Raw genomic sequence first — 27,468 nt, forward strand, 5'->3', positions numbered from 1 at the left:
ATTGCACTTTGAACATATACACAACATTTCCCACAATTACTGATTATTCAATGCTGTTGCTACACCTGTCAGGTATAAAGTTGCTTGAAGATGCAATAGTTCAGGCACTGATCCTGCAGTTCAAGTTAGAACTAAAATATATTTACAAAATATATTTTCTTGCATAATAATCTAATTAAGTTCAAAAAGAACACAGTTTATACAATATAAAAATCAGAGGGTTGCATTGTTTTCTTGGTTGTATTTGCAAACAATATTTTGAAAATTACTCTCTGCATAGATCTGATTTGACACTTCAAAAGTTTGAGCATTTTAATTTTTCTTTTATCCAACTAGGATTTCCCTTAGGTAAAAACCAGTAAAGGTTGAGCTTTAAAATACTTTATCATATAATATAGAATTATGATAAACTTGAAAATCACATTTTGTAGGCTCCAAAGTTGCATTTCCTTCTATTTTAAAATCAGTTTTTCCTTGATACTATTTTCAAAATGCATATGCAGAATGTGTGAATTAATGACTCTCAAAATCCTTGGGTGTTCCAATTACAAGGCTGAACATTTTAATGAAAAAAGTCACAAGCTGCAGCCCAGAAGGACTTAGACTTTTAATCATAAACAAAGTTCTTTTGACTGTATTTCACTCTTAAACCAATTAGTTTAAAATGCTAACAGCTTTTTCTGGTAAGCAGCCTTTGAATGGGTGAAAGTAAGTCACTGAAATTTCTTGGTCCTTTGCTTTTCAAACAGCTAAAATATTTGAGGGTGTTTTCTCCTATATGTGCATTGTTAAAGAGACCATACTAAACCTAGTAATATATTATTCTTTAGTAGAAAATTATCACTCTAGAAAATATCTTATTTGATATGCTAATCCAGATGGAAGCTCAGGGTTTGATGCAGAAGCTGCGACGTGAAGTTCTTTGGCCAAACACTAAGAGGACTGAAATAGTTCTTTTGTGGTGCTGACAAATCTTACAAACCAGGCAAATTCGGTAAGAATATATTTAACACACAACTGATGTGTATGCAGTTATTCTGTGTTACAAAAATAATGAAAGTAAGCAGCTTCCCTAATTTTCAGGTGTGCCTTAGGTTATATTTATGTAAAATGAAAAGTACTTGATAATATTGCACTTCAGTGACCTGCTATAACAATGAAAAACCTGATGGTTGTTATAGCTGTTAATTGCCCTTACATTTTCAAGACAAGAGACCTTTCTGTGGTTCAATGAATTGGCAGTCAGCTTATTTAGTGAAATTCTAATGAACAGATAAAATAAATTTTAGTCTATATATAAATAAATGCTGAAAATGCAAAGAGGAGATAAATAAAACCTGAATATATCAAGATTTACACTGGAATGTCTAGATAGAGCTTATTACACCAACAAAAAGGAAAACTTGTCCTGAATGCACATACATCAGTATTAGAAAATGGGAACAAACTCTGTGTAAGATAAACCCTTTCAAGCAATATTAGGTATCACAAGATTTCACAAATTCAGTGTTTGGATATATTATTGTATAGTAGGTAGTTTGAAAGTTAATATTTCCTACAGCTGACATAAAGGTTAGTTTTACCTTTATATAAAACCCTTTCAACTGCTGAATTAAAAAGTAATAAGCAATAAAAGGTGTGAACTCTAGTTTTTGTAATCTCAGGTATGTTTTTGAAGCCTTATCTTCACATTATCTTAATAGTTCTTTCTCCACTGAAGGTTTTAAAATGCAGTTCATTTAGTTCCAGGTTCTGAATAGTTTCCCTTGCCACTGTAGATGCCAAAAGTCCAAGAATTGTCCATTAAAATTATTCACACTGTTTCCTACTTCTGTAAGTTCTGTAACTTTTCATACAGAAAAATGATATAATATTACAGCAGACATGTCTAACTAGGCAAGAAAAAGGAATACTGCAGTAGGCACACTACCAACTTTGGAAGTATAGAATCTGTAGGAGACTCATTGCTATACTTTAAAAACACAAGCATACAATATTAATCCTTTTTATGCAAGGAAATTTGCAGCAAACCATTCTCCTTCTAATGGTGATAACCTTTCTGATGGCTAAGAATACAAGGAAGTTATTGGCACAATGTGAGTCAAAAACTATACAGAGATGAGAAACATGGAATATTACTGGAGAAAAAAAATTTAAAAGACAGTGAGAAAACACCTAGTATATAAACAAGTCAAATTACATTCTCCAAGAGCTCATATATTTATTTTTAAGGGGACTTTAATATGCTTTTGACTAAGAACCAAAAACCACTGCTAGTCCTGTGTTAATTTCTAATATTCTTAAATTTCTAATGACAGGATTTTGATGAGATTGTTTTAGCCATTTGAAAGTAGTGAGAAATGTCTGATCTAAGGGTTGCAGTAATTTCCTTACACTTTGAAACAAACAAAAAATACATTAAATGGCATGTGGCATGTGTACTTTTGTTAGCCATTGATGAAAATAGGTCTTTATATAAAAAGATTAGTGCCTTTCCCAGGATGAAGAGAAGCTGCAGCAGTTTAAAAAAGATTTCAGAACACCTGCATATTGTTAAATGAACTGTGTAATTTAAATAACCCCTCTGCCTCTTCATCTTTAAACATTTACAGCATAGTCTCAGAGTCTTGACTCTCACTTCTACAGTTCTTGATCTGCAGTAAGCTGCTGTGTAATTAACATTTAGTAATACAATTCATTAATTAGAGGAATACTCAGAATGAACCATAAACCAGAACCTGCAATCAGATTAGTATGTACTATTTTTTCAGAAGCACCTATCCATTTATAATTCCTGTGGATGTACTTTCTTGCCAAGTGTATTTGGTTTCTGTGGCCAGGTTTGGTAGCAGGGAGGCTACAGGGGTGGCTTCTGTGAGAAGCTGCCAGAAGCTTCCCTATGTCTGATGGAGCCAATGCCAGCCCGCTCCAGGACGAGCTGCCTGCTGTTGGCCAAGGCTGAGCCAATTAGGAATGACAGTAATGCCTCCATCAAAACATATGTAACAATGGAAAGAAAGTTGTTGCGCACAGTTGAAAACTGCAGCAAGGGAAGAGGGAGTGAGAACACATGAACATGAACATATGAACAACATGAACAACAATGTAGACACCAAGTTCAGTGGAGAAGGAGAGGGAGTAGGTGCTCCTGGCACTGGAGCTGAGGCCCCTGCAGCCCATGGAGCACCCCTGGGGTGCAGAGATCCACCTGCAGCCCATGTAGGAGCCCATGCCAGAGCAGGTGGATGCATGAAGGATGCTGTGACCCCATGGGAGGCCCATGATGGAGCAGGGTCCTGGCAGAGACCTGCAGCCCACAGACTGCAGACCCACAATGGAGCAGGTTTACCCTGGTAGGACTTGTGGCCCTGTGGCGTACCCAGGCTGGAGCAGCTTGTTTGTGAAGGTCTGCACCCCATGGAGAAGTGACCCACAGGACCAGTTTTATCAAGAACTGTTGCCCCTGGGATGGGCTCACGCCAGAGAGGTTCATGAAGGACTGTCTCCAGTGGGAGCGACCCAGGGGAGCAGGGGAAAGACTCTTCTCCCTGACAGTGACAGAAACAACTGACCATAACCCCTGTTCTCTGTCTTTCTGCACCACTGGGGCAGACATAGAACATGGGAGGAAGGAGGGGTGAGGGGAAGGTGTTTTAAGATTATTTTACTTCTCACTCTTTTGCTCTGATCTTGTTGGTAATAAATGTAATTAATATCCCACTTTGAGTCTGTTTTGCCAGTGATGGTGATCAGTAAGTGACCTCTCACAGCTCTTAACTCATGAACCCTTTTGGGTTTTTTTCCTCTCCTCTGTCCAGTTGCAGAGGGGAGGGAGGGAGAGAGACCAGCTTTAGTGGGTACCTGGTGTCCAGCCAGTCAATCCACTACACCAACGTATTCAAAAGTAAAGCAATCCTGCTTGTATTTTCAATTAAGCCCAAGCTATTATTAATAAAGTGTACAAATACTTTTCAGTATTTTGAAGAATATGGATACACAGAGATATATACAGATATATATCTATCTATATTAGATTTATAGCACAACCTATGTTATAGTACAGGTGGTGAAACTGACAGGAAACAATGGTAATTTCAAAACAGAGACCTCCATACATATTAAAAAATGTACTTAAATGTCTATTTAATTTCAGTTTTAGCATTAGTAACGGTAAAGTGTTGTGTAGAAATTTCACTACTTATCTTTTATGGCTTAATGGTCTTTATATAAATACTGCAGCACCAAAATATATTTTATACAGTTGAAGTTGCTCAGAATGCACTTACAATTGATGAGGAACAATTTAGAATAAAAGCCAGAAAAGTGTCGAGCCCAGACAAGCTTGATGGTAGACTGCCTGTAGTTTAACAAATAGCTTTAGCGCATATTCATATGAAAATACTGACTTCAATGGAAGACAAATTTACATGTTCTAATGAGCAACAAACTTCTTTATACTTTCATACTCAGCAACAAAGTCTAACTCTTGCATTTCACTTTGAAATACCAGTTATTGTTGCATATTCATGATTTACTTCTAGTTTTTACTATTTTAGCTCTATGTGATTTTGGCTCTTAGAGATTAAAAACTAATGTATGTAGAATGCAGACAAGTAAAATGCAGAAATGTGCAAATGTCAAAGATTTTGTTTAACAACAGAAACACAAATTCAATCTGATTTTGTTCTTGTGTTGTATTATTTTGCCTAGGCTTTCTCCAGACCTTAATTAAAACTTTAATGCACTAACCACAATGACCTTAAAACTGCAAGTATTTTAGCTTTCCTAACTTAAGTTTCTATGAACCATAGGAATGTAAACGAATTAATACAAAAACAATTACTGAAAAAAAATATACATGGAACTGAAGAACTGCATCACAATTTGACTCCAGACAAAGCTCTGCAGCAATTATCTTCAAAATGTACCTGATTTGCCTTTGAAAAATAAGTTACTGGAGTATGTGATACCATCCACATACTTATCTGTTATAGAGTTTGGTCACATTAATGCCTATCTACACCAAAGTAAACATTGAAAGTACTTCTGCAAGAGACCGAGGACTGTTAAGGTCAACTTCGAAAGGAAAATTATTCAAGAAATAAAGTGTATTTTCTTTTGAAAATTGTTTTCCATCTTACAACATTACTACTTTTAGCATATCTTTGGGGGAAAAGCAGGAAAAGACTGAGAGCACATTGTCCAAAAATACAGTAGCAAGTTGGAAGCAGATGTTCCTGCAGAAAATTGAAGTTTCCAACATCCAGTTTAGTAGCAAAAATACTTATTCCCTTTCAGCTCTCAGTGTGTTTCTGATGGTGAGCTCCATTTTATTTTTAAACTGCTTGTATGTCTTTGTTATAGGGAGCTCTAAGCAATTCAGCAATCTGTTTCCAATGGGATACTTTATACGCAAAAATCTAATAGTAGGTTCAGGATCAAAACCAATGGATGGGATAGAAGAGGAACCTGTTATGAAGAGCAGAATATCCTCCAACGTCACTGCAGACTCACCACCTAAAAAAATAGGATTGGGTTTTATCATTGACAGTCTATTATGCATAAACGACGATCCTGCATGCTACACACATGAAAGGAGATCAATATGGCAAATAAATATGCAGTTATATGGCTAAATAAGAAAAGGTCGAGCAAGCAAATTCACTTGGCTTACTTCTGAAAAATCTTAAGGTATGAGAAAAAACTTCTGCAAGAAAAAGATAAAAACCAGTGGTCTTTAAAACTTTAGACAACTATCTAAGAGAGGATTTTTCTATATCATTTAGGTTGTGTTTTGGTTTCTTTTTAAACACACAGGAGTTCTAGTTCTTGTCTTTCAGATATTTACTCCTCTGAAGTTTGATTATAATTGGACAACAGTTTCAGAAATTCTAATTAGTAAGAAAGTGGGGGAAGAAGAACAATCAGGAACTGACCCTGACTCCAAAACCTTGATTTATTTGTCTCACTGAACTCTATAAATCAAACCTTGTATATACACCAATTAAATACCCTGAACAGGGAAGGGGCGAAACAAAACAAAAATAGAATTACTTACTTTCCACATCTTGCAAATAGCCCATCCAAAAATTAGCACCTTTATTTTCATGCACAGAGGAATGGATTGTAAAGAGATCACAAATAGTTTCTGCTGAAAGTCTTTCAGGTTTGTGGCACAATATGCTAGAGAATGCATCCGGATGCATTTGCATTTTCTCTAGAACACCAAGGGTTTTCAAACCTTGCCTAAAACTGGGAGGGGGGAAAAAAAGAAGTGACCAAGCATCAGAATTCTCCATCTTATAAAGCTGCAAGACTGGACACAATAAATCTTCCCCATCTACAGTCTCCAAGTCTTGCCAATAATGTGTACATAGTAGTCCCATTTTATCTTAGAACACTAATTTAACTCTCATTTTAACAATCTAAATGTTTCTATGAAGCTTTTGGAGCAGATGAATGAAATACCAGCGATATGCAGACATTAACTAGATTTCCTGGTACTTGACTGTATGTGCAAGGTTTAATTTTAACTTTTATGTAAAATCACAACAAATCTTTTTTACAAACAACTTTTCGTAAAACTAGTTAAAATTCCTTGTCCTTAGGCAAAATGAGATTCCTTTAAGGATAGCCTTTTCTTGGCTTCTGCAGTCTGCATGTGCTTATGTGCTATTATTTCTCCCTGTGGCAAAGGCAAGTAACAGTATCCTGGGCTGCACTAGGAATTGTGGTGCCAACAGATCAAGGGAGATGATCCTTTACCTCTGCTCAGCACTTGGTACAGCCATACTTGAAGTGCTGTGTCCAGTGCTGGGCTCCCTAGTAAAAGAGGGATATGGACATGCTGGAGGAGAACATGATGACTAGGATGACCAAGGGACTGGAGCATAACCCTATGATGAAAGGCTGAGAGAGCTGGAGAAGGTTCAGGTAGAATCTCAATGTCTAGAAATATCTGAAGGGAACGTGCAAGGAAGTCGGAGATAAGTTCTTTTGAGTGGTGCCCAGTGACAGGACTAGTGGCATTGAGCACAAACTGAAACACAGAAGGTTCCATTTGAGCACCAGGACACACTTTTTTACTGCCCAAGTGACTGAGCACTGGCACAGGTTGCCCAGAGAGTTTGTAGAGTCTCCATCCAGAGGTATTAAAGAGCTGTCTGGACATGGTCCTGGGCAACTGGTTCTAGGTGGCCTGGCTTAAGCAGGGATAGTGAAAAAGACTTCCAGAACCTACACACCAATCTGACTCTGTAATTTAGCTAAATGTATTTAAACATATCCCTCTCTCCAAATACAAAATCAAACCAAAGCAAACCCAAAGTTCACTAGGACAAGAAATATTTCAAGCACTGGCTTTACAATTTGGCCACCGTGTTAAATCATAATTAAAACTTAAGGTGTTTACTCATAATTTCTTACATATTGATAGGCTAAATGAATAAAATTCAGAATAAACATGTTCAAAGTGTACAGGCAGGGGTGTAGAATATTTACAGCTAAAATGACCAATCCTTTAGTTACCCTCAGTCCTGGATAGTGACAACTAAATTCTTGTTCTGCTCACTTACACACATTAAAGCCCATCTCCAAAAATGCACAAAATCACACTACCCCATAAACAAACAGGTTAATTATTACCTTTTACTTTTTAACTGACATATATGTTGTTCAAATATGCCAGAGGGCCTTGACTGAAAGACTAATTGCTCTGAACTTTCTAAAAAAAATCCTCACATTCAACATTAGTGTTTATAGCTCTTAGAGATTCAGTTGATTCAAATTTGTCAAAGCTAACACTATAAATGTGTTAAGTATAAATCTAGCTATACTTGTTAGAGAAATTAGCATCCAATGCCTTTTTACTGAGCAGATAAAAGATTGGAAGTAAGGTCACAGACCAATCAAATAGTCAACAGCTGCAATTTTTCCAGTTAATGAGGTTATCGCTGCCTCACGGAAACATCAATGCAATGCTTATGTTCTCAGCAGGTCAACTTGCACTTGTCGACATTATTACCCTCCTAATGGCACTCAAACTCCCTGATTAGAACTCTGGGAAACATATTTAAATTTGAAACATATGTTTAACATTTCTAAAATTTAAAGATTCTAAATCTGAGCAAGTCTGAATTAAGAAATTTTGGAATCGATGCGTTAAAAACTTAGAAGTTTAAAACCTGTGAATCTGCCCTCTTCACAAGGTCAAAAAAGGAACGTGACCAAGAAGTGGAAGAGAGCAGATACGTAGAGAAATAATTTCAGTCTTGCAGTTTAAATAACTAGTTAACAGTTGCTAATTAACCCACTGAAAATTGCAGTATACTTCATTGGTTTAAATGGAGAATAAGTAAGAACATGAGAAGGTTAGTTTTAGCAAAATACCATTGAGTGTTTCAATGAGGAAAAAACCCAAGTAGTATGAAAACTCAAACAAAACAAACCTTTCTAAAGGTGAAATAACTCTCTTGATTACGTGATGGATCAGTATGTCATTCACCAGAATGTTCTTATCACACAAAGCTGATACAGGTCTTAAACATCCAGCAGCAGCAAGGAATTCATAGCAGTCATGTATTGTAGACTGTAGGCTGGACAGACTATTTGCATATTTTATCTATATAAAAAGATGACAGGAATTTGTTAACTACTTGCTTGTATATACATGAAAAATAAGCTTTTTAATTTCAACAAAAGTTCTATTCAGTAAGTCTTTATCTCCAAATACAGTCTCAAACAATAAATAAAACTAAACTTATTGCACATTACCCTTTTTATTGTTTGTGCTACATCAACATCAGCAACATCTTCCAAAGCTGGCTTCACATTCTCTGGACCGTAGACAAGACAATCAAATAATGTTTTGGAAAAGAAACCAGGAGATGGACCACCATGAACCAGAGAAACTGCAATCATTTTACCAGCTTCAAAATAAAGATTTTCCTTTACAGCTGTAAATAGAAAAATGTGTTTACTATTTATGCATAGAAATAATTTGTGGTCCTCTCTTTTTAAAAGCAAGTGTCATGCAATTTCTTCTTATTTTAGGAGAGGCAACAAATGAGGTTTACCATCTCCTCATAGTTGAAAGAATAAGACCACATTTTTACATAGGAGTACCATATTCTTTTATTCCAACTCTTCAGCCACTATTCAAGCTTTGGGAGATGTAAGTTCTTTTTCTACTTTGTACCCAATGCACATTTAATTCTTAAGTATAAAAACTCAAAGAAGGTAACTTGGGGTCTTTAGGGAGGATGCTGTAAGAGATAATGTCCTAGAAATTTAAGAAAAGCAAAATAAGTAGCCAAGAAAGTGAGTCAGGAAGAAAGGAATTCACTTGAAGAGAACAAAGACATTAATTAAAAAGTTTCAAGTCTCATTATTTGCTGTATTTTTACCTTTGTTGTCATCAACTTTTCCAACAAAAATAATTTTTTTTTTAATTAAAAATCCACACCCCAATCTCCTTTAGAATTGAAACAAACACAAACCTGAACAATTACTATCCATCAATATACTTGAGAGCTGACACTCATGCTGGCTGAAGACTAAAAACTGTTTTAAGTGACTTAGTTCTCGATGTATTTTTGAACAAAGCATTTAATTACCTTGAAAATCAAGGGACAAATTCTTTGCAGAAGAGCCTTCAAACAATGATGAATTCTGAAGGTGATGCATTAATAACTTGAAGAATTGGTGTCTTGATGCAGCAGAAGTATCTGTCTTTGATCTATTTTTGCAGTTTGTGAAACTTATTTCAATGGTGTTTGTAGGACTGAAGCTGCGCTGTCTAAATCCTTTTAAAGCACTCTCCCAGATATTTTCTGTGTTGATGTTAAGCCTTGTTGTTTTGGGATTAACTTGTACCTTTAACTCCTTCAGTATATTATGAACTTCCCTTCTTCGCTCTTTTAAAGGCCTATGAGAAAATTACATGCATTTTCAGATTAAATATCTGATTCATAATTAGGAACAGTTATACAGGAAACACTAACAGTCTGTTAAGAACACTTCTTTAAATACTGTGGCACATTCAGGTATTGCCTAAATTATATCAGTGAAATATTTAGGGTAGATTTTTCAAATTTTAACTCCAAATTTTAAAGTACCCCTAAGAAATAGAAAAAAGGAGGTAGAAATAATTACTCTGGCATAAAATAAGTAGTGATTTACATAATTCAATGACCAAATACCCAATCTACTTAAAGAAACTAATTCCCTTATCAGAGTTTTTAGTACATAAGGTAGAATTCATAAATTAACCACTCACAGCAAGAAAAAGAATTTTACATCCTTAAAATGAATATTTTATACTAAAATATGTTGGTTTAGAACTGTTTTCAACACAATCATAAACTATTCCTATGGTACAAGTGCAAAAACATTGAACATTCAGCAGACATCCAATTAAAAGACAGTAATTAGCATTCTTTTTATTCCCTATATTCAAAAGAATAGTTAGCCATACTTTGGTAAGGATAAGAATATATTTCTAAGTTTTGATCCCCTCACTACCTAACCTAAAAATTCTCAGCAGGTTTCCTTTTCTCTTCGCACCCCTCTAGCATTCATAAATAAGCCTTTATCAAGCTATGACTCCAGGTTTTCAGGGCACCCATTCTGTTTTGCCAGTAACTATATATATATACACCCACACATACATACATCGATATCTATCTCTATACATGTATCACAGCTGGTACAATGCAGGCCATAAGGTTTCTAAAAAATGTGGATGACAACTTTATGGAACAGGTCCTAAGGGAGTCGACTGAGAGGGATGCCTTCCTTGATCAGCTGCTTGTCAACAGAATGGATCTCATGAGCAAAGTGGAGATTGGTGGCCCTTTTGGCCAGAGTGACCATGAAGTGATTGAGTTTAAAATCTTTGTTGAGAGAAGGAAAAGTGCCAGTAAAACCTCAGCTCTGGACATGAGGAGAGCAGACTTCAGGCTGCTCAGGGAATTAGTAAGTAAGGTGCCCTGGGAAAATGTTTTTGCTGGGGTCCCTCAGTGCTGGTCACTTTTCAAATATCACATCGTAAGGACACAGGAACAGGCAATTCCCAAATGCTGGAAGTCAATCAGATGAGGCAGAAGGCTGGCTTGGCTGAAAAGGAATCTTCTCTTGAAAATAAGGCAAAAAATGAAGGTGTATGCCCAATGAAAGCAAGGTCAGGTGACATGAGAAGACTACAAATATGCTGCTTGTAGGAAGAAAACTTGTGTGGCCAAACCTCAGCTGGACAGAAATGTGGGGGACAATAAAACTTTTTTCAAATAGATTAATAGAGTAGGCAGTACAGAAATATTGGCCCATTACAGGGTGAGGATGGTCACCTCACAAACAGGGACAGAGACAAGGCAAGGGATGTTGAATGCTTTCTTTGCCTCTGTCTTCAACATGGATGACGGACCAGGCCCATGACTTACGAGAATGACTAACTTCCACTTCACTCTGAAGTTGTGCAGGATCTGCTGCTTCAGATGGATCCCTACAAATCTATGGGGCCTGGTAGAATCCATCCAAGAATCCTCAAAAACTGCCTGGTGTCATCACAAAAACTCTTGATTTTTGAGCCATCTGGGAATCTGGAGAGGTCCCAGCTGACTGGAAGCTGGTGAACGTTGTCCTGATTTGCAAGAAGGGCAAGAAGTACACCAGAAACTATAGGCCTCTCAGTGTCAATTCAGTGCCTGGTAAAGTTATGGAGAAGATTCCTCTGGGAAGTATTGAAAAACACCTGAAAGACAATGCAGTCTTTGGTCACAGCCAGCATGGCTTCAGGAGAGGAAAGTCCGGCTTACCAAACCTGATTTATGACAAGGTTGATCAAGGGAAGCCAGCTGATGTAATCTTTTTGGATTTCAATAAAGCTTTCGATACAGTATCCTTCTGGACAAACTGTCCAGGACACAGCTGGATAAACACATCATGAGCTCAGTGAGGAACTGGCTCATGGGTTGAGCACAGAAGGTAATAGTGAATGGGTTAACATCAAACTGGCAACCTGTCATTGGTGGGGCCCCCATCTTAGGCCCTGTGCTCCTTAACATCTTCATAAATGTCTTGGATGCAGGACTGGAAGGGATATTAAGCAAGTCTGCAGATGACACAAACCTGGGAGGAGCTGCTGACTCCCTCAAAGGCAGGGAGTCCCTGCAGAGAGATCAAATTAGAGGACTAGGCAATCACCAACTGTATGATGCTCAACAAGGGAAAGTGCCGTATTCTGCATCTGGGATGGGGCAACCCTGGATGTTCATACAGACTGGGGAATGAGTTGCTGGAAAGCAGTGCCATCGAATGGGACCTGAGGATCCTGGTCAAGGACAAGTTGAATATGAGTCAGGAGCCAGGAGGGAACAGGCTTCCCCAGGGAAGTGGTCACAGCACTAAGCCTGACAGCGTTCAAGAAGCATTTGGATGATACCCTCAGGCACTTGGTGTGACTGTGATTCTGTGACTCTTAAGGATGATCCTGTGCAGGGCTAAGGTTTGGACTCGGTCCTTGTGGATCCCTTCCAACTCAGCATAATCTGTGGATATCTATTTATCTATCCATCTCTCTATAGATACACACACACACAAACACATATGTACAATACACATCCCACTGCCTCAATTTCCTGTAGGAAATGTGGTATAAAGCCATGTGCTAGATTACTCTTCAACAGAAGGAAAAAAGAAAAGAAAAATACTTCTGCCTCGGGGACCAGTTTCTATTTGACATCAGTGGAGATAAGGGCATCATCACTCTGTTGGATGCTGGATATTCTGGGTGTGAGCAAGGTGAGAAGTTGTTCTGGTACAGTATCTTGGGTGATCTATAAACCAAAACACTATTTTAAGAAGAGATAAAATTGAAGAATGCACAAACACTTCTTATTTGAAGGTAGCAGTACAGTTTGCCCCTGCTTCAGTACTGAATATCATTACCTTCATTATCATTCAGTGTCTGAACTACAATTTTGAAAATAGCAACCTGGTATTTTCACTACATGGTGGTTTTAGGTTTTTAGTTGCATCCCATAGAGCAGATGGAAGTCCTAACTGATACAGTAAGTAACACTTAAAAATATTAATTTCTACAGAGTTGATAAGTTTTTATTACAGCAGAGGGAAACATTAATATAACATCTGTAGTTATATTTCTGGAACACTATTGAAATGGAATAACCAATAAGCAAACAAAGTTTTGCCATTTTTATATTATAAGTTACCTCTAGATTCTTAGGGTTGCTTTACCAAGGATCTATTTTCATCAAGCTAAAAAGGGCCACCAAATCCAATTAACTATAGCAAATTAACCACGTTCGCAGTTTACTCGGAAAACTTCAATCACTAAACTTTACACCAGTTTTATTCAATTTGCAATTTAGTGTAAGAAGTTTGTCCTACAGAATAAGCCATCACCTCCTCGTGTTTAAATATTATGTAATAATCAGTTTCTGCTTGAAAACAGAAAGTTACTCACTGGAGTAGAAAATTGCGTTGAGATCCAGATGACTGCCGAGGGGACTTCGGAGGTGGCCCTTCCAGCAAACAATTTGTCCCATTTGTCTTTTCAGAGGTAGCCCAAGAACGCTTTTTCTGTTTGCTATACTTTCCTGTAGGATTAATTATAGTCATTTAGTGTATTTGCTAGCTGTAATGCACATTTATATAAGTTATCATTTAAGTATTTACTATCACATTCATAACTTTACCTGATTTTGCAAAGATGCTTCTGCATTCCATGCACTCCCAGTTTTCCTCCCATGACTTCATACATGAACAGGCCAAATGAGTCCCACGAGAACCACAATACTGACAACGCTTTATTTCCCATTTACTAAAATTAAAAACTTGGGTATTTAGTATTAGACAGAAGAAAAGTTCAAACAAGGACCATTCAATAGTAAGTGTAATCCAGACACTAAACTAACAAAGCATAATTTTATCAGTCTGGTAGAACTGATTATAATCAGAGATCTTTCTTCATGTAAGATGTACTCACATCTGGATGCAACAGGAAAAAATAAGCTACTCATGTTCCAGCATCTTGCATTGAATAAAGCTCTAAGTTAGTGTCCTCCCCTGCCAAGAAGTCAATAGTTTACAGGCAATATTTTCTCCTCATGTTGCTAGCTAGGAAATCTTAAGGGGTATCCACTAGTCAGCTTTTCCAAATGGTAAATGTTCTTTAAAGGAATGCTCTCAGGAAACATTCAAACTACTGAAGTGTTGAGGGACAGACATTTTAGCAGAGCCTGTTGTGATAGGACAAAGTTCCCTTCCAACTCAAACCTTTTTATGATGCTGTGATTATTCTTACATTCTGAAGAAGACTCTTCATTAATTACATTAATCTGTTAGGCTTTTGTTTAGATTTCTTCAATTTTGCTTAAACAGACAATGGTACAATGTGACTGATTAGTTCAAATATTGGAAGCCTGAGGTACAACTTTTAAAGGCAAAGTAAATCCTGAGGTGCACACATACCATGAATCAACCAAGCAATGCTTGGTCAAGACCACATAAAGCAAAGCTGATGTCTACAGGGAGTAACCACCACAGTGCTATAGAAACAAGTCATCAAAGTAGCGGTTCTGACAGCTTTGGGCATACTCATGCCAATGGAAGATAAAAATTTCAAAAGCACACAAACAAACAAGAATTCATGCAGAAAATGAACTCATTAAAAAAATGAAGTGGTAGAGTAGCATAAAGCTTTTCACATGATCACTCAAGCCTCTTATTACACTATCAACAGCATTCTAGCTGCCAGTCACATGCAAGCAGGACAGCATGCAACTAGATTGCTCTTACTAGCTTTTACGGAGTAAGTGAATTTTCACTTAAGTCTAGTACTTTAACAGTAATTTCTTGTGAAGGCTCTAAGTATTTCAACACTTATTAAATTGCTGAATTAAACTCAATGAAAGACACAATATTCATTTATGCACATGTTCATCTACATGTTATGTTGATGTACAAATTCTATTTCAGCTATGTATCAAATGAGAAACATAGCTAATAATCCATTAAAATTGGGTTTCCTGGCTTTCATAACCTGATTAGAGAAATTTAGTATTGGAATATGATTATATGGAGTAAAACAAACACTTTATTTAGACAGTGCACTGGCTTCACATTAAAACCTGATGCTGAAAAGTATGAAAGCATTTAAATACATTATAATAATAATAAAAGGCAGCAACCAAAACAACTAAAGAACTAATTCATTGTAAGTTATACTTTCCTGCTAAAGGATCATACCTATCAGGTTCATTATAGTTTCTTCCTTCCTTGCAGAGACATCTCCTAACATCACAGTGTTGATAACATTGCAGTAACTCTTGATATGCATTCTCTTCAAGTTCCCAAGAAGCATCCCTATAGTCAAGGCAGAAGATCAGATATTAGAACTCTATTTCAGGTTGTTTAAATGGGTTACATCTTTTTCGAAATATAGAGTATCTAATAAATACTGAATATATTTCAACCATGCAATGTTCTAAGCAACAGTTAAGACAACTGAGAGGGGAAAGAAGTAACTAAAAACCTACTATAAAATACAGAGAGACTTCTTGTGTACAGTTACTTTGAAGTATTTATTATTTTACACATGACCTCAGTGCATGCTTGCTGTTTCATATTATTCCATTTTCTATCTCACAGGAAATATGGACACTTGTTTAGGCAATCTACTCAAGTTACCACTGAAAATGGGCTCATGAAAGGTAAACTCAGAATTTTCCAGGCCAGTATGGCAAACTTGATCTAGTATTTTAACTCTTCTTCCTCTCAAAAGTCTTGAGCTTCTGTTTCAAGAGGGAATTATTGTTACTCTCTGAAGAGACTAAGAGTTACCAAAGAATAACACTTTTAACAAAGAAACATCATCCTGATCACTTTCTGTCATATATTGAGCCTCTTTAAGTGGTGGAACATCCTTATGGAACATGTCCTTAGCAATACACCTTGGCAGAAACTACAAGCTGTATTGCTGAGTTATCAGTCAATTACAATTCTGTCTGGACAGAAATTCAGAAAATTAAAAAATGGGCACAGAGAGCACATTTCTGAGCAACCTCTATGTTAAGGCAAAATTATTGTATTCAAGAAGTGTTTTCATCTTTTAATTGGATTCCTAGTTGAATTATGGCATTAAAAATGACTTTTCAGAGTTTCCTGTTTTATGTTTGAGATAATTTGACCTTTGCCAACTTTTATGCATAACTAAAAGGAAACAGGCTACTCCTTACCAAAACAAAGAATTCTACAACTGAAGGTAGAACTGAAGTTTCACATTATTTATAGATGCAGTTCTACAGAATAAATTAAAATTTTTTAGCACCCTATCAAAGTTTCTATAGAAGAGTGATTACTTGCAAAATTGCTTACCTTTCTGGAATGTATATGCCCATTCTCAACATTTCTTTTTGAAATTTGTCCTTGTTATTACACACTGTGCACCTAAAGAAAAATATCCCAGCGCTCAAAGCTTGATACTGTGTCAAGAAAAAAACACAACAAAAAAACCAAACCAATTATTGAATTACTACCATCCTTAAAATGCCAATAAATAATGTCTTAATATCAATGAACATTATTCAAGGATGCTAAAACTGGCATCAATCACGATGTCACTTGACATTGATGCAAATGGCAAGCATTTTCTCTTCCTTTTAATGAAAGAGATCACATGCTAGAATAAGGTTCATAAACAAAAGCACAATCCTTTTCAAGTAAATGTCTCCAGACTCAGAATAAATTTACAAAAAGAACATCGTAACTTTTTCTAGCTCTGGACTTAGGCAAAGAGAACCAAAGATGGACAAATGATATTTTTAGCATTCTGATTCTGCACATAATGACTTGCAAGAGAGCAACTACCTAGGCTGAATTTCAGTTCTGAAAAATAAGTGAAAGCACGAAGTGTGTAGCCCACATATAGAAATGATGGGGCGAGGGGGAGAAAAATATTAAAAAACCCAAATCCTTTTGTCTCTGTAACACAATTTCAACATTTTCCTTCTAACCAAGTGTATTTCCATACCAACTACCTCCATTAACACTAATCAGTTTCTCACAAATTTTAAGGAACTGTTCCATTATTCTTACACAGAAAAAAGAAATGTGATCTCCATGAATGCAAAGACACAAAACAGTTACCTGCAAGCATTCTCGATGAAACCAAGCATTTTTACAGCAGGGACTTTTCAATACAGTGTACGCTGGAAGATGTTCAACCAAATCCAAGCATATTGTACACTGTGAAGCTCCTCTAGGCTCTTTATCCATAAGAGTTTGGACTGGTTTATGTGCCCAACAGTAAGATCTAAAAATAATAATTTATGGTTCCCTTATCAGTACAACATAAATTTTTAATAGCAGTTTCTATGGTGCTGTGTTTGAAATTGTGATGAAAACAGTGTTGATAGTACTGGGATGTTTTAAATACTGCTAAGCAGTGCCTGTGCAGAGTCCAGACCTGTTCTGTTTCTCACCCCACCAACAAACAAGCTGGGAGAGAGAGCACAACAAACGGGAAGGGGATGCAGTCAGAACATATGACCCCAACAGACCAAAGGGATATTCCATACCATGGCATCAAGCTCAGCAATAAAACTGGGGGAAAAAAGGAGGAAGGGGAGACATGAATTGCTTCACATGATGAAGCCCTGCATTCCTGGGGATGGGTGAACACCTCTCTGCTGATGGGAAACAGTGAATGAATTCCTTTTCCTGCTGTGCTTTTGTGCACAACTTTTGCTTTACTTAAACTGTCTTTATCTCAACACAAGGATTTTCTTCCTTTTACCATTCCAATTCTCTCCCTGATTCTGTTGGAGGTAGTGAGCAAACAGCTGTGTGGTGCTCTTCTGCCTGACTGGGTTAAACCACAACATATATAAACAAATACTATATCTAATAGAACAAGTCAACAGAATGATAGTAAGGAATCAGCATGTTGCCAACTGGTGCTCTGTAAATACAAGAGATTATGTATGTCCTTTCTCTCAAAATTTCTTTTGGTCCAAATAATGTGTTTCTGTCCTCAGAACTTAGTTTTTCCTGTATTTCAATGTTACCATGACATTAAACAAGAAATTTTGAGTTTGCATATTGATTCAGAAGTCTGGGTAGTGTGATAAATTTTATAATTTAACAATTTTCAAAGACATAAGACATCTAAAGAAGTGCAGCTCTAGAAGAAACCTTTCTGAAACTGCAGTATCTTTACATGTGCTTGATGTAACATGAGTTGTTTTTTAAGTTGAAGGGTCTGCCAGAGTTGAATCCATCCACCCTACAAACTCAGTTCACAATAGGCAGAATAATGCACTTAAGTATTTTGACTACAACCAAGATGCTCGACAGGTAATAGTAAAAGAAAATAAAACATTTTTTAGACATTTGATATTAAATTCCTTTCTCCTCCATCTCCAATAAGCTTTGAAACACAACACAATGGCATACAGTGTGTTTTGACTGCTGAGAGACATAGGTAGCAAAACCTCCACCATTTCAACAAAGGCACATGACAATGGCAAACAAAAAATTCAAATCAATCATTATGCAGTTTATTTCAGAGTTTAGAGTTTAATGCTCAGTTTTATAAACAATTTAACTACTTGTAGAAGCATTAAGTTATATATTTAAAAGTGCTGAGAAATTAGTTTCTAGGAACTAGATATGCAATATAACTGTTTGGCCCTTCTGTCTGTACAGTACTTTTTCCTAGATAACCCAGTGTCATTTATAATTAACAGCCTATTCAATAACAAGCCATGAGAAAAACCAAATCATCTCCTATATAAATACAATGAATTAAAAAAGTAAAAGCAACTAAAGCCCAAAACTCACCTGAAGTCTTCCATGAACTGGAAAATGCATTCTCTTTGTATTCCACAAGGAAAATGGTAACTTCGTTTGCATTTGGGAGTGACACATCCAATCGAAGCACCCTTTTTCTTACAGATATTACATTTCTAAAAATAATTTTAGAAATAACAGAATATTAATACCTAAAGTCCAAGTAAAATTACAGGAATTAAATCAATAGAAAAATTATAAAAAGCGTGTAAAACAGAATATCAGCTAGAAGATTACAACTTTGACAAGACTTATGTGGTTTAGCTCTGTTTCAAAGAGTAAACATATATAGTTATTTCCGACTTTATGTGTTGGTTTATATGCATATTGTCTTGTGACATGCAAGGTAAAATACAAGTTATTTTACCAGTACCCATAGTTTAGTCGCATCTAAAATTATATACTGTCAGCTTGAGGCTCACCACAATATCATGAGGTATTATAAAACTGTAATTTGCTGTTCTTTATTTATCTGCAACATACCCTGGGAATAAAAATATTTACAAACTTTAGAGGCCCAGAAAAGCTGACTTTAGTTGCTGGATGGATTGCAGTAGTGCATCCCCACCCTGTGGCCACACTATGATCTGAGAAATGCTCTTTAGACCTTGGCCTTGATAAACTGCACCTGGACTAAACCTCTCTCCAGCTCATCAGAAACACTGTTCTCAAGAACTAACACTTGACTAATGAGATCTTGTTTTTTAACTAACAGCTTTGGAAACTTATTTTCCTTACCTGAGTAGCAACCCAAGAGGAATAATGCTTTTGTTACTGAACCTTCAAAGAAAGTTACTGACTCAAACTGTGGCCAGGATGGAAAATTACTCTGACTAAATCCTACTCGCACCCTAAAAAGGGTGGTCCAAAGTGAGAGCCTTTGAGCTCTTGATTCCCAGAAGATAAAAGGCTAATGTGCACGTCTCAAACACTAATAACTGTATGGCTATGGAGCCAACCAAAGACCATTACTAATATAAGACAAGAGTTGTTTGGTAATAACCAAAGACTATTGGCATTAACAGGAAAAGGGAGGCCAGGCAAAGATAGGGGAACTTTTTTCTTTAAGAAAGAACTACAGTACAGAACAGTGCAAGCATAGGAATGACTGGAGGGATGTGGGCATGGTGGGATTAACACCAAGTACCCCAAAGCCCTCTGACCCATTTCCAGAAGGGCCTGAAAGAATGGACTGCATGTGATAAAACAATTTACATAGAAAGCAAGAAACTTATCTTTAGGGCAGAGAAATCCATCTTTCTGGTAGAGAAACTTGTCCATAAAAAATACTCTCCCTCCCCATCCCAGACAGTAGCCCCAGGACATCTCTTCAGCTGGACTGGCACAGTTGGATGAACACTTATCAGTGGGATAGATGCTGAAACCAGGACTGACATTCCTTCAGCTGGATCAAGGCTGGAACCAGGACTTATAATCTTTCTCTATCTTCTTGTCTCTTTCTTTCTTGATTCCTCTCTTTTCCTCCTTTCCTATTCTTTAATTCATCTTTCCCTTTTCAATTTCTCTCTTCCTTTTTGGCCTACCCCTTTATCCAAAACTCCCTGCTCTGTACTTATACAGCAGGTCAAGGACTAACATATCAATTTCCATTCCAAGTATGTAATTTACTAATAAAACTTTCCAGCTGTTTGCAGCCCCCCTGACTTTCGTGGTTCCTTTTGCCCAACAAGCATTTATGAATCTAAGGCGCTTCCTTCCTCTAAAGGGTGGATTGTCACAACTTCTGCAGGTTTTATTTTTACCTTGTGACTTCCATGAACCCAATACACATGTTACTCAAATGTAAAATTCAGATTCTTGAATGGGCTCAGCACACTGCCCATTGGAGAAAGAAAAGAAAAACCCCACAGCCAATACTAAGTGGACTTAAAAGCTACTCTTCCCCTTTGGATCATACCAAAGACATCATCATTCTTACCAGTTTTGCAGCTCTATTTACTTCTTTTCTAATATCTGTGATTAAGAATCCATCTACACCTTCATCTTCTTCCCCTCTCTGCCAAATGCCACTTGACATCAACTATGAAAACAAATTAAGCATATTAAAACATTCACCTACCTAAAGATTTAAAATTACATACACTGTGCTTGTCAAGTAAGAGAGAAGTTTAGTCTAACAAATCTTGTATGTAAACATTTTAATGATTAAAAAGCTGATCCAAAACATCTACATATTTCTGTCTGATATAACAGTGACAGTAGGGAATAGTAACTAGTAACATGAAAATAAATATATCATAACACTGAAGTATTGTGTAATACTGTAAAGCACAAGATAGTGTATCTTGCTTTCCTTTCTGAAGTATACAGGACTATTCAGGTAATTGTCGAACAATTACTTTTAGCACAGAGGAAGAAAAATTAGATTAGCTTAGTTAATACGAATGACAATTGCGATGTGGAGATAATGAAGCACAGTAGGAAGTAACTGTACTGAAGTGCCACCTAAGAAGAAAAGTAATTTGCTTTAGAGGAGATTTAAATAAACAGAATCAAGAAACTAGGCAAATCAAAAGAGCCTGATCATATTTTGGATTAAAGTTAGTTAGGTAGCTACATCACAATCTTCAAATAATTATACAGTTTCACAACTCAATGCCTTCTATATCTTCTTTACAATCTCATTTTATAATTTCAACATAGTACCATTTAAAGTACAGTTTTATCAATATTTTAGTCAAATAAATGTAAAATTATATACCAAGACAAATTAAATGTATTTTTCCAATTGTGAGACATTTGGCAAAGAGAAATGAAACTGCACCACTAATGGGCATCTTTCTTGAACTCTTTTCTTATCTAACATACACCATATTTAAGTAAAATCACAGGATTTTGTTTGCTTGCTTTTAAAGGAGAGACAAAAATGGTAAAAGATACTGTGATGAGCTTCCTGAAATAAAAATATAAAGGCTCAGTGTTGCAAGCATGCCCTTTCCTAGCTGTTCTGCTCCATCAGCATACAACTTCTTTGTACCATATCATATGGCCTTATATATCAGACAAAAGTAATGCAAACAGACCTAATTTCCATCCAGCTGCTTTAAAAATTATTTAAGAAAATGAAATTCTACCTTTGTAACTTATTTCTACCTTTGTAACTTTAGAAAGCCTCCACTCTCCCTAGTCTTTAAAGGATTCAGTATCCAACCTATTAGGCCACCTGCAATCCACACTCCTCAAAGAACTTGTTGAGAAAACATACCCCTCAACTTACTCCTGATACTCTTGAAACTTTTTTCAAACTTGGGCAAAAAAATTCAAACTTTTTTATTAACAAAATAAAAATCTGGGTGGTTTTTTTCTTTTTTTAAGGACCTGCAAAAATTTAGAATTTGAGAGGTAGCTGAAGTATACCTTTAAGAACACGAATCTGGAAAAAGGTCAAGTGTGATAACCAATGTAATCGACTGCAGTTTATATTCATAGCTTTATTTAAATTACAAACTTTTACTATTAGTGGTATGGTAGCAATGTAATCAGTAGGGTACATATTACCTAACTGAGAAGTAGGATTATTGAGTGTTATAATGCTCTGTTCAACCTCAGAAAATAGTTGACAGCCACAAAAAAACTAAATGAGAAAAAAGAAAACCTTTCTTTACTTTAGGGCTGATATTTTCACATTCCAAATTTTGAAACTACATTTTTCTTATAGAAGGGATTATGTAGGTACAAACTCCTCCCTTTCTCTTAGCATGCACCTTCGCTGCTCTACGCTAGGGATAGGTTGGAAGAATTAATGAAGCAATTCATTTAAATGGACCATGAACAGAATTTAGCTTTGAATAAAGACTTGCTGGGATTTACTGATTTCATCTGCTTCACCTGACAAGTACAAGCCTTCAAGGAAATGAGTTAAAGCTCACAGTTCCAGCTTTACAACAACAAAGCAATTAAAACGACTGGGGAGGTTAATACTATTAAATACTTGTTGCACTTGCATTTGTTTTTCCCAGATAAAACAGAAAACTCCAATATCAACACCACAAACTTACCAAACAGTAATAATGAACAGTGAGATTGTATTCAACATAGGTTTTTTTGTCTCCATACTTTTCAGGGCAGTCATCTGTCCGTCCACAGAGAACACAGACTAAAACACAGAATCATGTTTATAATCACAGTGACCATACTGGAATTCCTATGGATCAGCTACAGAGCAGTAGCTTTTATCTCTTTTAATGACATGCATCTTTAAGTAGATTACTGGATAAAGGACAGTAGATAACCCTTTCCTTAATGTTGAATTTTATAGTAGATACAGAAGAAGGTACTATTTGTTCCTCCTCTAGTTACTAAAAAGAAAATACTTCACCAGCCTGCTGACTCAGGAGAGGTCTGTAAGTCAAGCTAAATTCACAAGCAAACTGTGCTCCCAACTGAAATGTTCCTCCCCAAACACCTAAAGATAAATATCAAATGGCCAAGTGTCCACGTGCATGTGAAATATCTAATTGCTTTTAGCATTGTATATAAAATCATCATATTAAGAGTCCATGAATTGCCTTAATCATTTCTTTGTCTACCTATGAGATAACCTTGGTGAAAAGCATGTGAATGATACCCTGACAATGCCATGTCATATGCTACCATTGCTTTTAAGACATTCAAGTTTTGAGACATTGGAATTAACCAAAATATTGAGGATTTTCCACTTACTAAAGTTCCTATCCCACTAACAGACATTTAACAGCTTCCCTTTAATTCCCAATAGATATATAAAAGACAGATTTACAATATTCTAACAGCAAGAACAGTCATAACAGTGACAAGAAAAGGGGTTCAACTTCGGAGTAATTAAGTCCTGAATGGTACAGCTCAAATACAGCTGTGTAACTTTGCGGTTGAATTCACAAGGTTACTTTGTTAAAACATCTGCAGAAAACAGGGTTTTAAAATATTCCAATTACGGCAAACCAATCCAACGAAGTTTTTAAGTTATTTCTTTTTAATTTCTTGAGACAAGTGGTTCCAACACAGTTTCACAGAATAGTTAGAGACCTCTGGAGATTACCTAGTCCAACTCCCTGCCAGGGCAGTGTCACACAGAGCAAGTTACACAGGAACGCATCCAGGTGGATTTTGAATGTCTCCAGAGAGGGAGACCCCACGACCTCCCTGGGCAGCCTGTTCCAGTGCTCTGCCACTGTCAATGAAAAGAAGTTCTTCTTCATGTTGAGGTGGAACTTCCTGTGTTTTAGTTTATGGCCATTACTCCTTGTGCTGTCACTGAGCACCACTGAAAAGAGTCTGGCACCATCATCTTGATACCCGCCTTTGAGGTATTTATATTTATTAATGAGATCTTCTCTTAGTCTTCACTTCTCCAGACTAAACAGGCCCAGCTGCCACAGTCTCCCCTTGTAAGTGATGCTCCAGACCCCTCATCATCTTTGTTGCTCTCTCTTGAACCCTCTCCAGTAGGTCCTTGTCTTTCTTGTAATGAGGAGGCCAGAACTGGACACAATAATTTCATTACTGAAAACGCAACTTTTCTTTGAGCCCAAATAAAACTAGTTATAACTAGCATTATATATACAGACTAAATATTTCTGAAGTTATTTAACAAAAACTTTACTTACCTGTGCTTGGAATGTCAAAATTATTTGGCTTACTCATCCTGAATGTTTCTGGCTGCCTGCCGTGAAAAAGAAACGAGGTCTTAAATATACCCACTGCATTTACAACCCTTATATAGGTCTTTTACCTTTTATTTAAAACTAAGAAAAAAGAGCATAAGCTCAGTAAACTAAAAGCAGGAATTATTATAAAAGAGTATTAGAATTTGACTGTTATTGTGAGAGACAGGGTTCAGAAAGCAGGATGCAAATGGCCTAGGAGTATTTTTTTGCTGGACAACAAAACATACAGTAACTTTTAAATATTTCTCCATACTAACAAACAATATATTTTATTTTCAAAAGTGAAAATAAAGCCCAATGCAACAGCTAATTATGTACAAACTAAACTGGACAGAAAAGTTCTTACTAATTTTAAGCACCAAAAATAATGGTCCAAAGGACAAGCTCTGTAGCAGCTGCAACTTAAATATTGTACTAATATGAAAAACTTGGAAGCAAAAAATAACTGTGTGGTGTAGTGATGTGACTATGAATATAGACTCCACTGTTTGGAGAACTCCAAATGCAGGATTCTGGCCTAGTCAAAGAATTCCTGATCCACAAAAAAGCCAAACAAACAAAAGTGAGGAATTCAAAACTGGAACACGCACACAGGGGAATTTACATCCCTTAGAACTATCCATTTAACATTCTGAAGTGGAGAATAATTTATTTAAAAACACCGACCTAACCTGGCATTTCTTTCAAATATCACATTAGCTGCCCCTTACTGTGTGCCATGCATCCTAGACCACCTTGGAAAAAAACCCAAACCCAAAGAAAATACCTTGTTTCTTCACTGCAGCACTAAGATGATCATTCTTTCTCAAAAACCTTCTAGAAACATGTGTACATCTTTGATCTGCCTTCCCTTAGGAAGCTGAAGGCATTAGCCAAGTTCTGCAAGGCAAGAATCATGGGTGATGATTGCCTGCAGATTCGTGCATGATCTCACGTAGGCAGAGAATCCCTCCTCACAGGCTGAAGTGAGCAGGGAAGAAGCCGGTAACAAATCCAAGGTCCAAAACAGAAGCCTGACAGACTTGGTGGTCTGGTATTTAGTTTTGATGACTGCCAGGTAACACCTTCAGGAAGAAACCTGAGGCTAATCCAAGCTACGGCAAATAAAGTACTGCAGCAATTTTGCTGGAGTTTTAGGATATGAGTTGTATTGAGAAAGAAAAATAAAAGGGAGGCAGAAGTCTCAGGCATAAGGCAACTGCTCTACGCCACTGCACTTTTAGAGGACCAAGTAGTTGTACATAGAAGACCTTTGCCAGAAAGCGATCTAAAAAGAAACAAACCAAAAGGCACCACAACCAACTTAGGAGAAGAGGCTCTTATTAAAAATACCATATGGACAATCAGATGAAAGAACCGATTAGAGTTTTCACAGAAATACACTTCCCTCTTTCTAAATGACCAAGGAATAAACATATTTAATCAGGTACAAAGGGAGTAAAAGACCAGAACAAAGTTCACACACATTCTCTTTCTTCGGGATCTCCCCAGGATGGTCACTGTCAGTTTCAGAGTCTCCAAGTCCTAGGGTCATACAAAAACCCTACCTGTACGTGAATGGAGACAAGAAAACCACCTTCCGAGGCTCCAGCAAAACAGGGGGGGAAATCACTATACCACCCGCACCTGCAATTCCTTCTACTTTTCTTGAATTCTTTCAGGGAAATGAACCCGAAGTTCAAATTTACAAGTTAAGTGATAACGCGAGAACAACCACTGAGGGGCCATACACAAGTGCTACAGGGCTTCTCCCAGGAACACCGGAATTCCCAATCAGTCTCCTCGCAAGACGAGAGGGAACACATTATCGCCCAGTATCTACAAAGAGTGTAACTAATGGGTGTCTACTTTGCCTAAATAGGCTGTGAAAGTCCTGCGAGTGGGCATTCAGGTTTTGCTAAATTTAACTGCTCCGGGGCGTAAGGTGTTTCAAGACTTTAACGATGGAAAACGAAAAAAAAACCAAAAACAACCCCACGAGCGACGGTATCAGGCACACGTGGTATCCCCGGCATAGGAACAAAGGAACTCTCCCGGAGCCCACCCGTGCGCCCTTCGTGTCCCGAATTTACACGGCGGGGTCTCCGGCTCACCCGCCGGTTCCTCCCCGGCGCCCTGTCCCGAGACAGGCCCGTCCCTTCGCATCCCGCCCCGTCCCGAGGGTCCGCCGATCGGGATCCAGGGGGGGGCTGAGCCGCGACCCCCGCCCGCGGCTGCACGGCCGGGTCTGCCCGGGACGCCGCTCGCCGGTTCCTCCTCCCGACAGCGTGACGGGACGGGGAAAGATGCTCCCTTTGGCTGGTTATGAGATACAGCGGCGGGGCCAGGCAGCGCCGACTGCCCGCAGTCTGCGCCGGGAGGCCGCCGCTCCTCGCTGGGCGAGGGAAGGGGCTCCTCCCTCTCGGCCGGGCGGGACGGGACGGCACTACCCGGCTCGGCTCGGCACTGCCCGCCCGGCCCAGCTCCGCATGGTACTGCCCTGCACGGCTCGGCTCAGCATGGCACTGCAATGCCCGGCTCGGCTCGGCTCGGCACGGCTCTGCCCGGCACGGCTAGGCTCTGCACTGCCCGGCAGGGCTCTGCCCGGCCCGGCTTGGCTCTGCACTGCCCGGCATGGCTAGGCTCTGCACTGCCCGGCCCGGCTCTGCCCGGCCCGGCTTGGCTCTGCACTGCCCGGCTTGGCTCTGCACTGCCCGGCTTGGCTCTGCACTGCCCGGCTCGGCACTGTCTAGCCTGGCCCAGCCCGGCTCTCGCCCTCGCACAGACCGCGCGGCACGGCTCGGCACTGCCCGGCTCGGCTCTCGCCCCCGCACAGACTGCGCGGCACGGCTCGGCACTGCCCGGCTCTCGCCCCGCGCGGACCCCCCAGCACTCACCGGCGCGCCCCAACCGACGGCCGATTCAAACCCCAACATCCGCCGGAAGCGGTGCC

At 38.0% G+C, this 27,468-nt stretch overlaps 1 protein-coding gene across 5 annotated transcripts; it reads right to left on the reverse strand.

The window, feature by feature from the left end:
• On the reverse strand, positions 1–27,468 carry G2E3 (G2/M-phase specific E3 ubiquitin protein ligase). 5 transcript variants are annotated; one of them, XM_071557999.1, is made up of 16 exons: positions 27,413–27,468; positions 24,477–24,532; positions 22,890–22,987; positions 20,810–20,911; positions 18,862–18,986; positions 17,167–17,332; positions 16,396–16,502; positions 15,268–15,384; positions 13,716–13,840; positions 13,484–13,616; positions 12,708–12,833; positions 9,615–9,925; positions 8,773–8,954; positions 8,448–8,620; positions 6,059–6,252; positions 1–5,517 (listed from the first exon to the last, which is right to left on the reverse strand). In XM_071557999.1, the coding sequence occupies exons 2-16, from the start codon at positions 24,511–24,513 to the stop codon at positions 5,285–5,287; spliced, it is 2,229 nt and encodes a 742-aa protein (XP_071414100.1). In that variant the 5' UTR covers positions 24,514–24,532; positions 27,413–27,468; the 3' UTR covers positions 1–5,284. The 5 variants fall into 5 exon arrangements, with proteins under 5 accessions (XP_071414100.1, XP_071414101.1, XP_071414104.1 ...); XM_071558000.1 differs by lacking the exon at positions 27,413–27,468 and adding an exon at positions 26,630–26,679; XM_071558003.1 differs by lacking the exon at positions 27,413–27,468 and adding an exon at positions 26,084–26,149.

This window comes from Pithys albifrons, chromosome 6, assembly GCF_047495875.1.
Source record: "Pithys albifrons albifrons isolate INPA30051 chromosome 6, PitAlb_v1, whole genome shotgun sequence".
Lineage (NCBI taxonomy): Eukaryota > Metazoa > Chordata > Aves > Passeriformes > Thamnophilidae > Pithys > Pithys albifrons.

Bases quoted from the DNA above. Each gene is read 5' to 3' on its own strand.
- G2E3 (XM_071557999.1), bottom strand. From the start codon at position 24,513: ATGAGTAAGCCAAATAATTTTGACATTCCAAGCACAG. The intron at 12,834-13,483 runs GTGAGTAACTTT...TTTGGTTTATAG, and splicing joins CAACGCAATTTTCTACTCCA to ATCACCCAAGATACTGTACC. The intron at 8,955-9,614 runs GTAATTAAATGC...TTCTATTTACAG, and splicing joins TTTGTCCCTTGATTTTCAAG to CTGTAAAGGAAAATCTTTAT.